Below are 12,712 nucleotides of genomic sequence, written 5' to 3' on the forward strand. Positions count from 1 at the left end.
GCTGCCGCCATTGAACATGGCCTTCACGTCCTCCCAGGCGAAGACGAGCTCGTCTTGAGGGCTCTTGTCGGTGAGTTTGAGATGACGGCGCCAGGAATTGAAGTTGGCTGCGTCTGGCTGCGTGTACTTGGCGTCGGGCGTGCGGTGCGAGTGGAAGATGAACTTGTTGGGCGAGAAGTACATGTTGCAGTAGCTGCATTTGATGCACTTGGCGCGCGAGCTGTTGTAGCGCGCCGGGATGAAGCTGCCGCGGCAGCCCCAGGCGCACTCGTGCGACACATCAAAGGCGAAGTTGTCGGGCAGCTTGGGCGGTCTGTTTTCGCCCAGGAACGATTTGCAAAGACGCTCGGCCTCGCGCTTGGTGATCATGCCACAGCGGCGCGAAGAGATGGGCATAGCCCCGGCGCGCCGTAGGATCTCCAGCTGCACTGGCGTGCACTGCACGCACGTGATGCCCAGCGCCACGCGGCGGTTGTGGATCTCGTTGTAGCTGAAGTTCTTGAGAAGAGTGTTGGAGATCTGCGCCAGGCACAGGCGCTCCTGCCCGTCGATCACCAACGACACGATGGGAATGCCATAGAGGATCACCTGGCCCACCTGGTTGGGTTTGAGGTTGGCGTGGCCTGGCCGTGGCTGGCTCAGCGCGTCGGGCTGGAAGGCGCTCGACGGTGAGGCCAGCAGGATATCGTTGGGCCCAGGTAGCGGGCTGGAAGCCATCTCCTCCGCGGAACCCCGGGCCGAGCCCACCGGGTCTGCCGTGGAGACTGCAAGGGAAAGGAGAAAGCATTGATTTGAGTCTGTTCGGTCTGAAGGAGAAGGGTGGGGCAGGTCGTTAGGCGAAGAATTAGATTAACTTGATTTCTTGGGTTTAAGAGATGGTTATTACATGGCAAAGTGGCCAAGATTCATGCAAGTAAGTCATTTCAATTATCCTCGAGGTCGCCCTTTACAGGTGCAGCAATTAAGAGGGCCTTTTCTTCTGTTCTGAACATTAAAAGTAAATTATAAATATAATTTAAAGCCAGTCAATCCCTAAGAAATTCAAAACCTCATCCCGGATTTATTGAAACTGTTGACATAAAATGCGTGCCCATCAGTCGTGAGAAAGTAATGACGGTTATAACTAGTGCAGATGATAAAAGTTATGGAAAATTGGGGCTTGGCCTCTGAAACCTAAATTTAAAGAGAGAGCCTACTCACATTTGCTTGAAAATAGATTGATTTTGGTTAAAAAAAATAAAACCAAACCTTTTAAAAAGCGAGTTTTGTGGTATTTGTGGTTTCCTTGGGGGAAATTCGCTACTGTTTGAAACACAGCTAGCTCATTAAACCAAAACGAAATCCCTTCTCCCTCATCCTTGCCATTAGATATTTTGTTACTGTAATTAGAATAGTCTTTTTGGAAAGGTACAAAAAAGTACAGTTGCATACATGATTGCATCAAAACAAGATATTTCATTGACAATCAAGAAGAGGGGTGTGGGGGGGAAACACTTGCTGAGTGGGTCTGGCTCCAGATAGGTAGATTAAAAAGATGAAGTTGAGGCCTGAGACACTTTAAACAATGTTTTCCTGTCATTTCCATTATAACAAGCAAGTTAGTACAGGCAAATATGTTAGACCCAGATATAGAGAAAAGAACAATGGGGGGGGGATCTTTATTGGCGATTTTAAAAGACAAATTTAGTTCAATATGAGTGGCCTTCTGTAACATTTTTTCCTTATCTCTGCTGATACCAGCACATCTTCCTAGGGAAAAGGTGCCCTGAAGAGTAGATAATCCATACACTCGGTAATCTATGGGAGCAGTGCAAGTCAATGCCTGGGGTGGGTTCCCCGATAAAAGTCCTAATTTCGTGTCTGGTCAATGGGATATCACAATGGGAGAAATATCCAGTAAATTGAATATATAAGAAGGAAGCAAGTGAAAGAAAACTTTGTGGCAATGCTGCTCACGTCAAAGCAAGCGTAGTGGCTCATTCCCTAGAAAAACAAGCAGTGACCTTTCCAGAGCTACACAACCAACGCCTTCGCCAAGACTAATCTTTGCTTTGGAAAAATCACCGGTGGCCATAGTACTGCCACTGCACCAAGTACACTGGAGTTTGTTATTGGAGCGATTTTAGAGGATACCCTATCCTACCTTCTCACCTAAATTGTCATATCCTTGCTGGCTCTCCAGGCCCCTGTGACATCCATCCCGACACCTTTGCCCTGCTGCCCCCCCCGGATCCTCAGCTCTCATTACATTCTGTGGCCTCCAGGAAGGTTGAACAAGCCTCGATGCGATCAGACAAGAGGAGAGCCTAACTTGTCACTTCGGATGGATCAGAGACAATATTTCCAGGGGACAGGGCGTTAAATGGCAGTTCAAGTCACAGTGATATCTGAGCCTGACACAACCAGCCCTTGCTCTGCCAAATGACCCTTCAATGCTCATTTCCCTCCTAAACAAGATTCTTACTATCTTCAAGAAGGCCCTGGGATGGCTCGAACTGTCGCTCCCAGTGAGAGGAGACGCGCAACTTGTCAGCCCAGGCGGGGAGCTGGTTCTGCGCTAGGGACCCGCAGTCTTAGCAGAGATAGGTCAGATAGAAATCCCTCTTCCTGGGTGTCCTTCACATTCACCCCCAAAGTACCCCCAGAAACCCCCGTTAGAGTAGACATAAATAAGAAGGTTTAGGTTGAGGGATTTTTTTAAAGGGGTTGAGGAGCAAAGAGACAATTAAAAGTTAGTTAAACTGAGGACGGAAACTGACGAACTTGCCTATTCGGCTCAATAGCCAATGAACCCCAACTTCATTTCCCTGGTTCCCAAACCAATCACCCCCAAAGTCCCCCTCTGCCCCTTAACCTGACGCGAAAAATTCGTTGCTTTGAATCTAGCGCAGCGCAAGCTGTGTACCGAGTCGGGCCCACGGGTTCTGGCAATACCTGGTAACCCCTAGGTGTCTTTAGGCGCGTGGTCGCCGGCCCATCTTCCGAGGGCGCTCGGAGGCGAAGCATCCAAGCGGGTCCTCGAATCCAGCGGGCGGGACTCCTGCGGGCTCCACTTGAAGATCCCAGCGCTAGTCCGAGCAAATGGCGCTCGAACCCTGGCCGGGGGGGAGGGGGGCAGGACGAACGCTTGAATTGCAGCGGGGCGTCCCCTGGACCGGAGTAAGCGCAGGCACACGGAAACCCGTGGCAGGCGAGCCCCAAGTGGGGGAGTCCTAATTTCGTGTCTGGTCAATGGGATATCACAATGGGAGAAATATCCAGTAAATTGAATATATAAGAAGGAAGCAAGTGAAAGAAAACTTTGTGGCAATGCTGCTCACGTCAAAGCAAGCGTAGTGGCTCATTCCCTAGAAAAACAAGCAGTGACCTTTCCAGAGCTACACAACCAACGCCTTCGCCAAGACTAATCTTTGCTTTGGAAAAATCACCGGTGGCCATAGTACTGCCACTGCACCAAGTACACTGGAGTTTGTTATTGGAGCGATTTTAGAGGATACCCTATCCTACCTTCTCACCTAAATTGTCATATCCTTGCTGGCTCTCCAGGCCCCTGTGACATCCATCCCGACACCTTTGCCCTGCTGCCCCCCGGATCCTCAGCTCTCATTACATTCTGTGGCCTCCAGGAAGGTTGAACAAGCCTCGATGCGATCAGACAAGAGGAGAGCCTAACTTGTCACTTCGGATGGATCAGAGACAATATTTCCAGGGGACAGGGCGTTAAATGGCAGTTCAAGTCACAGTGATATCTGAGCCTGACACAACCAGCCCTTGCTCTGCCAAATGACCCTTCAATGCTCATTTCCCTCCTAAACAAGATTCTTACTATCTTCAAGAAGGCCCTGGGATGGCTCGAACTGTCGCTCCCAGTGAGAGGAGACGCGCAACTTGTCAGCCCAGGCGGGGAGCTGGTTCTGCGCTAGGGACCCGCAGTCTTAGCAGAGATAGGTCAGATAGAAATCCCTCTTCCTGGGTGTCCTTCACATTCACCCCCAAAGTACCCCCAGAAACCCCCGTTAGAGTAGACATAAATAAGAAGGTTTAGGTTGAGGGATTTTTTTAAAGGGGTTGAGGAGCAAAGAGACAATTAAAAGTTAGTTAAACTGAGGACGGAAACTGACGAACTTGCCTATTCGGCTCAATAGCCAATGAACCCCAACTTCATTTCCCTGGTTCCCAAACCAATCACCCCCAAAGTCCCCCTCTGCCCCTTAACCTGACGCGAAAAATTCGTTGCTTTGAATCTAGCGCAGCGCAAGCTGTGTACCGAGTCGGGCCCACGGGTTCTGGCAATACCTGGTAACCCCTAGGTGTCTTTAGGCGCGTGGTCGCCGGCCCATCTTCCGAGGGCGCTCGGAGGCGAAGCATCCAAGCGGGTCCTCGAATCCAGCGGGCGGGACTCCTGCGGGCTCCACTTGAAGATCCCAGCGCTAGTCCGAGCAAATGGCGCTCGAACCCTGGCCGGGGGGGAGGGGGGCAGGACGAACGCTTGAATTGCAGCGGGGCGTCCCCTGGACCGGAGTAAGCGCAGGCACACGGAAACCCGTGGCAGGCGAGCCCCAAGTGGAGCACAGTCTGACAGTGCCTTTCTCTGTCTCTGAACTCGTGTCGGACCGAGGGGACGCCACCCAGCGGGCAAGGTGACGTCACCGTCTCCCTGACACTCCACATTAAAGGGCTGGCATGTTACAGGGAGGGAGGGGGAGAGCGAAAGCGAGTGCAAGCAACACAGATCCTTTCTCAGCAGGCACGAAAGCTACTATGTAACCAACCCGCAATTGACAACGACCTCCCCAGCCCCGGAACAAAACACAACTACGATGCTGGAGCCACCGAAGTGATTTAGGAGTGGAAAGTTGACCAGTTTGGGTGCATCCTAGGACCCGGGTCCTGGAGACCCTGGATTTTACAAGGATGCTTCTGAATTAACTGTATCCCGGTCTCTTATTATCCCTTGCCATCATTCCTCTGAGTCACCTCTTTCATTCACGGTGTTTCTGGTGCCCTATGCAAATAGTAGCCGGTGTTTCTGGTGCCCTATGCAAATAGTAGCCGCTCTTGTCTCTGAAGATAGAGAATCCACAGCCAGTTGAGAGAACAGATTGGCTTCAGCGTCTCATAGGAAACACTGTGCTATGAGAAAAAGGAGAGAAGTTTCCACATAGGGTGCCTGATCTAAAAACTTGGAAGGAAGCCCAAAGAGCGTCCCATTTGCTTTTTAGGGTACAATACAGGAGTCATCGCAGCCTTCCCTGTTCTGTAAAGCGCACTATTAGGTGAGGACACAGGGTGAGCATGTGCGCAGCTCGGTTACCAACTTCATTCAGAACAGGTCTCTAGCCCATTTTAAAGATCCATCGGGTCACCTCAACAGGAGGAAAAGGTGGGCGCAGAGGGCAGAGAGATCCTCAGCCCTGCTGGTTTTGGAGCAGGTTGTCAGTTCCTCGAAAGAAGTAAATTTCTCAGGGAAGCATGTACATGTAGGAAGATGGCAAAAATAATAGTGATAAAGACAAATAGGATGAGAAAAAAAATCCCCATAGTTTCCCCAAAGTGAGGCATACCCTAAGATAGTAATAAAGTTAATTATTTCCTTATAAGTGACCAGCTGTTAAGAGTCAAACTGACCACTGGTTAGTTTATCAGAAAGGGAAAAAGGAGGACATTCTGAGAAGGAAAACTGTTGGGGGTGGGGTTGGGAATACTTTAGGTTTTTTCTTTATTACCATAGCTGAATTTCCAACTGCTGCCTGGTGAAACACAGGCCTGGAGGTGGGCAGTCACATTGTGGAAATGATCTGATAGCCTCCATGAAGTCCAAAGCCCAACTACATGGTCACAGTGTCGACAATAAACCACTGTTAAATACAAGAGCAAAAATGTGAAACCCTCACCGTTTATTGCAGGTTAATAAAATCGAGGAGAGTCAATTGTTCAGCAGCATGAGGGTCCTGTTGCCTAAGAGTTGTGGCTGTTCTAAATGAATATCCCCAAAACACTATATGAGAGCCATGAAAATTGCAATGTTTATTTGGGTGTAAGTTTCAGAAACCATTGAAATAATTTTCCCACCACCTCCAGTTTCTAAAGGCATTAAAGGGCACAAATTAGGCTCCATCCTAAGGAGCTGAAATCTAAGGCTCCTCCCTTTCCAATGACCAAGAAGCTTTCTATTCTAAAGGGAAGGGATAGTCACGTTTTTTCTGGCAGCTCAGCCTATTTGCCAAAAGAGCGCTATTGTCATTCACAAATTCCTTCCCCAGGGAGGCTAAGGCGTCTGTGCTCTTCTGAAAGTTCCAGGGCCGGGCTCGTTTCTTTCCTTCTCCCCTGCCTCCTCTGTGGAGTCATGACGCTCCCACAATACAGGGTTCCATCTTCCTCGCTGCTCCCAGTGTCCTGACAGCTAGAAAAAAAGCTTGAGCCACACGGAAAGAAAGCCTGGCAATGGGACAGATTTTAAGACTGAAACAGGGAGACACAAGACGTCCTGTTACCGCACTAATGTAAAACAGGAACTCTGGTTTCTGCTGGGGAGGAAGCAACACAGCATCTTTGCTTTTTATTGTGCGGTTATTGTCTTTACCCCAAAAAGCTCCTTTTCCTCAGTACAGATCCCTACTTAAAAAAAAAAAAAGTGTCTTCAAAAGCATCTTTCTCTGCAAAGAGAAACAGGCTGGATTTTTGCCTCCCCTCCTACTCCAGGCTACCCTAAGGAGCTAGTGGTCCCTGTAGTCACCTCCTCATCTAAATCTTTGAACATAAACATTTACACATTGCTTTGGGAGCTTACTGCACATGAGTCGGTAACTTCATTTTATGAGAAAGTTTCACTGGAAAGAGAACTGGGCAGTAAGTTAAACACTTTCACACGAATAATTCTAAGAAGAGTGGAGTATTTTACTTCCTCCAGAGGTCAGGATGCCTGTTTGAAAAGGCAGTCTAATTATACCTTTGGAAGGTGAAGGTGGAGGACAGTTGTTCAAGGCGCACCCTGTGCTCCGTGGAATCTTCATCTTGAGACGGGACCCAGACTGCAAGATCACAGCCTGTTTGTATGTTTCGAATCTATCAGTCACTTTTTGCCACTCTCTCCCACCCTTTGCTTTCTCCTTGTTTTGATCAAATCTCCTTCTAGTCCTCCTTAGATTCTTTGTCAGCCCCTGTTCTGGCCCCCCAGGACCGTGATAGGCTCAGAGAGGAGCCAGCAGTGGTGGAGGAGGCTGGTGGGGGCTGAGTTAATCAATGCTTTCCTATTCAAACTGACATGCATTTTACACTTCGGGACTCTCCTTAGCCGGCTAATTGATTCAAATTGTTTTATTGGTTAAACTGGTGTCACCCGTTTGCATGATCTATCACCACACGGAGGAGAACATTTCCACTCCCATCTCCGTTCTGGGCGGCTGTGGTTCACCCAGGCCAAGGACAGGTAAAGGAGCCCAGACGCCGGACCCAAAGGAAAACCACAAACCCAGCTGACCCGCTCAGAACTGGAGAGGCAACGCCTGGATGCAAGCGCACGCGCCAGCACCGCAGCACAGACGGAGGTTTCGAAATACAGCTTTTCGCAATTCGTTGAAGCGAACCCAAACTCAGCCGGTGCCCAACCCAGCGCTCTCCGCTTTGGAAATAAGTCTTGTTTTCCGAGCTGGCTGTCGACCCCAACTGGATACCAGGCGAAGGCCAAAGCTAACGGGGAGCTATCCGCGGTGCTGACAAGATACATCGCTCCAAGGCGTAGCAGATCCTGCTACGTTCAAGGCCCTTTCAGAAGCCTCCTGTCCTGTAACCACCAGAGCCTTAGGTTCAGATCGGTTTAGGCACAGTCCCTTAGACTAAAGAAAAAGACAAGGGGCGACACAGAACCACACCCCTCTACTTCTCCTACACAAGTCCCATCTTTAATGACAGAGAAATTTAGCCTTCCCCACCCCATCCTACCCTCTTCCTTGCACTAACAACAAGGAAGATAAAAGCTTTACTATAAATTCATTACAATCAGAAACATCAGATATTCCCATTCCCCCCACTCCCAGCCTGGGTATTGAGGAGCCCATGACAGTTACAGATCAAAGAAATAGCCCCCGGGGCCGGCAGGTGGCGTGGTGGTTAAGGGCGCTGGACTCCCACATGGTCAACTGTGGTTCGAGTCCCGGACCTGGTGGCTTGCTTTCTCACTTTCTCTCTCTCTCTTCCCCTCTCTGGTAAAATTAAAATAAATAAAGTTAAATAAAATAATTATTTTTTTAAAAAAAGAAAGAAACAGCCCCTGTCCCTCCTTCCTGTTCCCTCTTACCCCATTCTCAGCACCTAAGCAGAAATATTACTGCTCCTTTTCTGTGCCACAAGTTTTCCTGACATAGGTTTTTTCTACAACAGATATGCCAAGAAATGGTTTCCCTATTGGTTCCAAATCTTCAAAAGGGGGCCCATATGGCCCAGAAAGAAACCAGAAGGCTGGCAGAACTGGCAGGGATGGAAGAATTCTGATACGTACAAAATACAGAGAATTCAGACTCAGATGAAGCTGGGCAAAATTTTTCTCTTCACATACTAGTTGTGAAATCTCATTCAGGTACCTAATTTCTCCAAGCTCCAGTATCTTTATCTGCAAAATGAGGAGATTGATAGATAACCCACAGGGTGTTGTGAGAATTAAATAAGATTGTATATGTAAAGTGCATGAAACTTTAAAAGCACCTTCCTTAGAGTACGAGGAAAGAAGCCAGGCCTTTCCTGTTACAAGATACATTAGAAATCTTTAATAGCTTCATAATAAAAGGCATAAAAACATTTTAGCTTAGTGGTAAGCAGAGGCGGAACCAAGGCCTCTGGAGAAATATGAGTCTTTTTTGTTACAACTTTATTCTAACCTAATTTGTCTAGTATTTATTTTATGTATGAGGGGTCAGAACCCCAACTAATCTTTGTTGAACTCATTTCAATTAAGTTAATAGTAATAATCAGCCATGATAATGGCCATAATGATGAGGATTGCTGATAACCCTCAGTTCACACTTTGTACTCCCCAAAAAGCTTTCTACAGGCTGACAAGCCCAGCTCAGACTCCTTAACTTCCCTGTCATTTCTCCAGCAGGAGTTACAAGAAGAAAAGCAAGAACCGGGAGCAAACCCTACACTAATCTGGGGTGGAAATCATAAAAGAATTGAGAAAGGCCTCTGAACATTCTGAGGCATTGTCTGAAAACAGGGACCCCTTTTTCCTGGGGCCAGAGTTACCAAAAAGAAAAAAAAAGTACAATGAGAGAACAAATCTAAATAAAAATTGGAAAAAAAAAGAAAATGAACAAATATATTGCTGGACAGCATCCCTGCTCCAGAGATCCCTTGGGTTCCTATGCACCAACAACTGTGAGAATCAGCGAGTCCTTCTTGCACTTCAAATAAGTACTTTTGTAAGAAATAGAGACTGAGAGGAGGCAACAAGAGCTAATTTTCCTTAACCAGAAGAAAGCATTCTCACAAGAAAACGTGCTTTTGGGTAAGTGACAGAGAAGTCTTGTACCCCACCAGTTCACAGAGACCAGGGACTAACTGAAATGTGTACTATTGGACTTTCTTTTTTATAACAGCGACTCCACATTATAAGTCTTCCCAAACCTATAAACACAGCAAGGCACATATACATGCATATATTTATATAAAGCAATAAAATCTAGAATAAAAAATGAACTTGATGTACTTGGTGGTCACTTAGCAATTATTAGTTGACTACTACGGTAGAATTCAAAGGCACACAAGGTCCCTGAGGACACACATAAGTCCATGGGCGCACATCACCCCTGGACACATCTCTGAATGCACATCCAAAAGGAACACTGGCCTGAGGAATAAGCCCACTGATTCTCCCCTTTCCCTCTCTGCCTCTCTCTTTCTCTCTCTCCCTCCTTTTCTCGGTGTATGCATATACACATGTACCCACCCTCTCTACTCCCCTCCTCCCCATATTGGGAAGGAGGGAGTCCTTTGAAATGGAGGTGGTCCCAGCTGGAAAACCCCAGAGCTCATTTAGATCACATCACTTCAGGCTTTTGTCTCAGCTCCTGAATAACCTAGGCTGTTACAACAAAAGGATAGGCATCTACGTGGAGTTTTCATTGGCAAAGATGCATCTCAAAGACGCTGCTATAATAATGAATAATGAGGCAAGATGTTTGCCTTTTTTTTATTGCCACTCCTAAAGAAGGGTGAGCAGAAAAACGGAGGGAAGGAGAAAGTGGAGCAAGAGATAGAGATTGTAGGAGAGGAAACCAAGGCAAGTATTTGGGTGTATTCTGCCAAAGAATCTTTAATTGTTCAGACGCTGGTCACCATCAAGTATAAGAAATGGGGCTTGGGGCTTATTGTATTTTTATCAGTGCCCCTTTTGTTTCAGGGAACCAGTTTTTAAGAAGTAACTAACAGTAAGGATTCAGACAGGGTGTGAAGCAGGACCCTGTGAAGCTTCGGGAGGGAAGGAAAAGAGGAGTGGGAAGGGGGGAGGTGTAGATTGTCTGTTGACATGTCACTAGAGAGCAAATGACACAGATGTACATTTAACATCTCCCTAGCTAACACTGGTAGAAGAAACACTGGATTTTATTTTCTAGGGAAATTTAGGCATTTTCCCTCTTTTCTGCTCTCTTCCCTGTTTCCACCCCCAACCCATTTGAAAAATGTCTACTTTGCCATCGAGCTTGATCTCATTAGCTAATACACTATCAAACTATCATGTGCTCTCTGGCTGCCCAATAAGCAGCATGCCTTCAGCTGTCCTCCTGCCTCCAGACTTTAACCCAAGGGTAGCAAAAGGTGAAATTAGATATTAGCAAAATAAATCCCAAGAAAGAGGAGGAGGAAATCTGAGTCAAATATACTTTTTTCCCCTGAAAACATAATAACCAGCGAATATTCAGAGAGAATATTGAGAGAAATTTTTCATTTGTGTGTGTGTGTGTATGTGTGTAAAAGCACTTTTAAAAAAATAAACAAAAATGTTTCATCTACAGGGCTTAAGGGGTCCAAAGTGAAAGTGTGGTTAAACAGACCAAGGGCAATACCATCCCAAACTTTTCCAAGATGCATTATGATATCATTGACAAACTCTTAATGTTGGCAAATAATTAAATTTTCCATCTTTTAGAACTGCGTAACCTTGGGTGTCTTAGAAACAAATTGTACAAACAAACCATAGAGATGAGCACTGAGAGTTTCAGAGGAGATATAATGAACCAACTTTAATTACTAACTTGAAATTAAAAATGTAATATACAGATTTAAATTTATTTTCACCTAAATTGTGTATAAAATTATATGGCTTTTGCAGGCTAAGAAATGCTTTGTAACCAGCCATGCTACTAAAAAGTCTGAAGTAGTTTCCAAAACTGAGTTCCCAGACTCACACAGTAATAATGATACATTTATCATTACTGATGACCACCTACTGGGTAATTATTGCTTTGTTACTACTATTACAATCAAGAGATTTCTTTATTTACTGTTAACATTCACTTAAAACAGAATGTTAATGACTGTTCTGAATTCACCAAAGAGAGTTTTCTGTTATATTTCAGAAGTACTTACGTTCTGGTTCAGAATTGGAAAACCACATCATAACAGAGTGGAAGGCTGGGTGAGCGCTTGGTTCTCATCCTCTCTCGAGGATGAAAATGGCATTCTGAGGATTTCTGGAGCAAAATTTTCCAGCTTGGAGTTGCAGAAGGTTAACATAATGCAACCACTTGACTTGTGCTAATTATGTAAGTATTTTATTACAGGAGATTCATTCATTATTGATACTTGTTTGCAGTAACTTCCTGCTTGGGGGAGTTATATTTTATATGAGAAGTAAACAACCCATGGCTCCAGGGCTAGCCTACCCCCCCATCTGATTTCCTTCCACCTCTTTGTCTAGTTTCACTACAATCCCCTGGGATGTTAAGTCCTTGTAGAGCCAGAGAAAATTCCCTAAGACTTTCTTGTTCTCCCTCTCACCCTCTTTCCCACTCTGAACTTTCCAGTTCTTAAAAGATAGAGCTCAGGGATAGAATGGGGATGAGATAAATAAGAAAATAAAGAGAAGAGAGAATTTTTTAATAAAGAGAAGAGAGGATTTTCACCAAAAGTCTAAGCCTAGATTCCTGGAGACTTGGCCATCATTTTTCCTCTTGGAAGATGCTTTCGGCTTCCAGGCCAGAAATATCAGAAGTCTTGACTGGTCTTTGGTATACCCAGAGGTCAGAGGATGGTCATTAGGAAGTGGTTGTGGTGTAAACTCTTAACCAATGGACAAGTTCAGAAAGAAACTCCTACCTGCCCCAAGTCAGAACCCAAACTCAGCAATGGTGGTGAGTGCAGTCTATAATATCTTCTACCATGGCCTATGCCATGCTGCACTAGAAAAAGACATGGCTTTGCTTGTGGGGTGATCCTGTGAGGGATCATTTTGGCTGAAGGGTTCTAAAGAGTTTTGCTCCAAAAGCATGCCTGGTTATCAGGTTTCTGGCTGGCGAGAGGCCAGTGTTTCCTAGAGGAGTCTCACAGCCCTAGCATAGGCCTCCAGACTAAAAGTAAGTGTTTCTTCTTGGACTTTACTCCAAGTTCTGAGACCCCTGCTTAAGGTCCTAGTTCAAGCTGGGATAGATGCCAAATGCCAAAGATCAGTGTGCTCCAGACCCTTAGAGAAATGAGAGAATGTAAAAGAACAGTGGAA

At 46.2% G+C, this 12,712-nt stretch overlaps 1 protein-coding gene across 1 annotated transcript in view; it reads right to left on the bottom strand.

Annotated features, from left to right (window-relative positions):
• The window catches only part of SKOR2 (SKI family transcriptional corepressor 2), a 65,768-nt gene that overhangs the window by 50,907 nt on the left and 2,149 nt on the right, over positions 1-12,712 (bottom strand). The window contains exon 2 of the mRNA XM_014586234.1: positions 17-764. Within this exon, the coding sequence (XP_014441720.1) occupies positions 17-717 (701 nt within the window). The 5' untranslated portion in view covers positions 718-764. The remainder of the gene's footprint in view (positions 1-16; positions 765-12,712) is intronic.

This window comes from Tupaia chinensis, unplaced genomic scaffold (genome assembly GCF_000334495.1).
Source record: "Tupaia chinensis unplaced genomic scaffold, TupChi_1.0 Scaffold000119_2, whole genome shotgun sequence".
Taxonomy (NCBI): domain Eukaryota; kingdom Metazoa; phylum Chordata; class Mammalia; order Scandentia; family Tupaiidae; genus Tupaia; species Tupaia belangeri.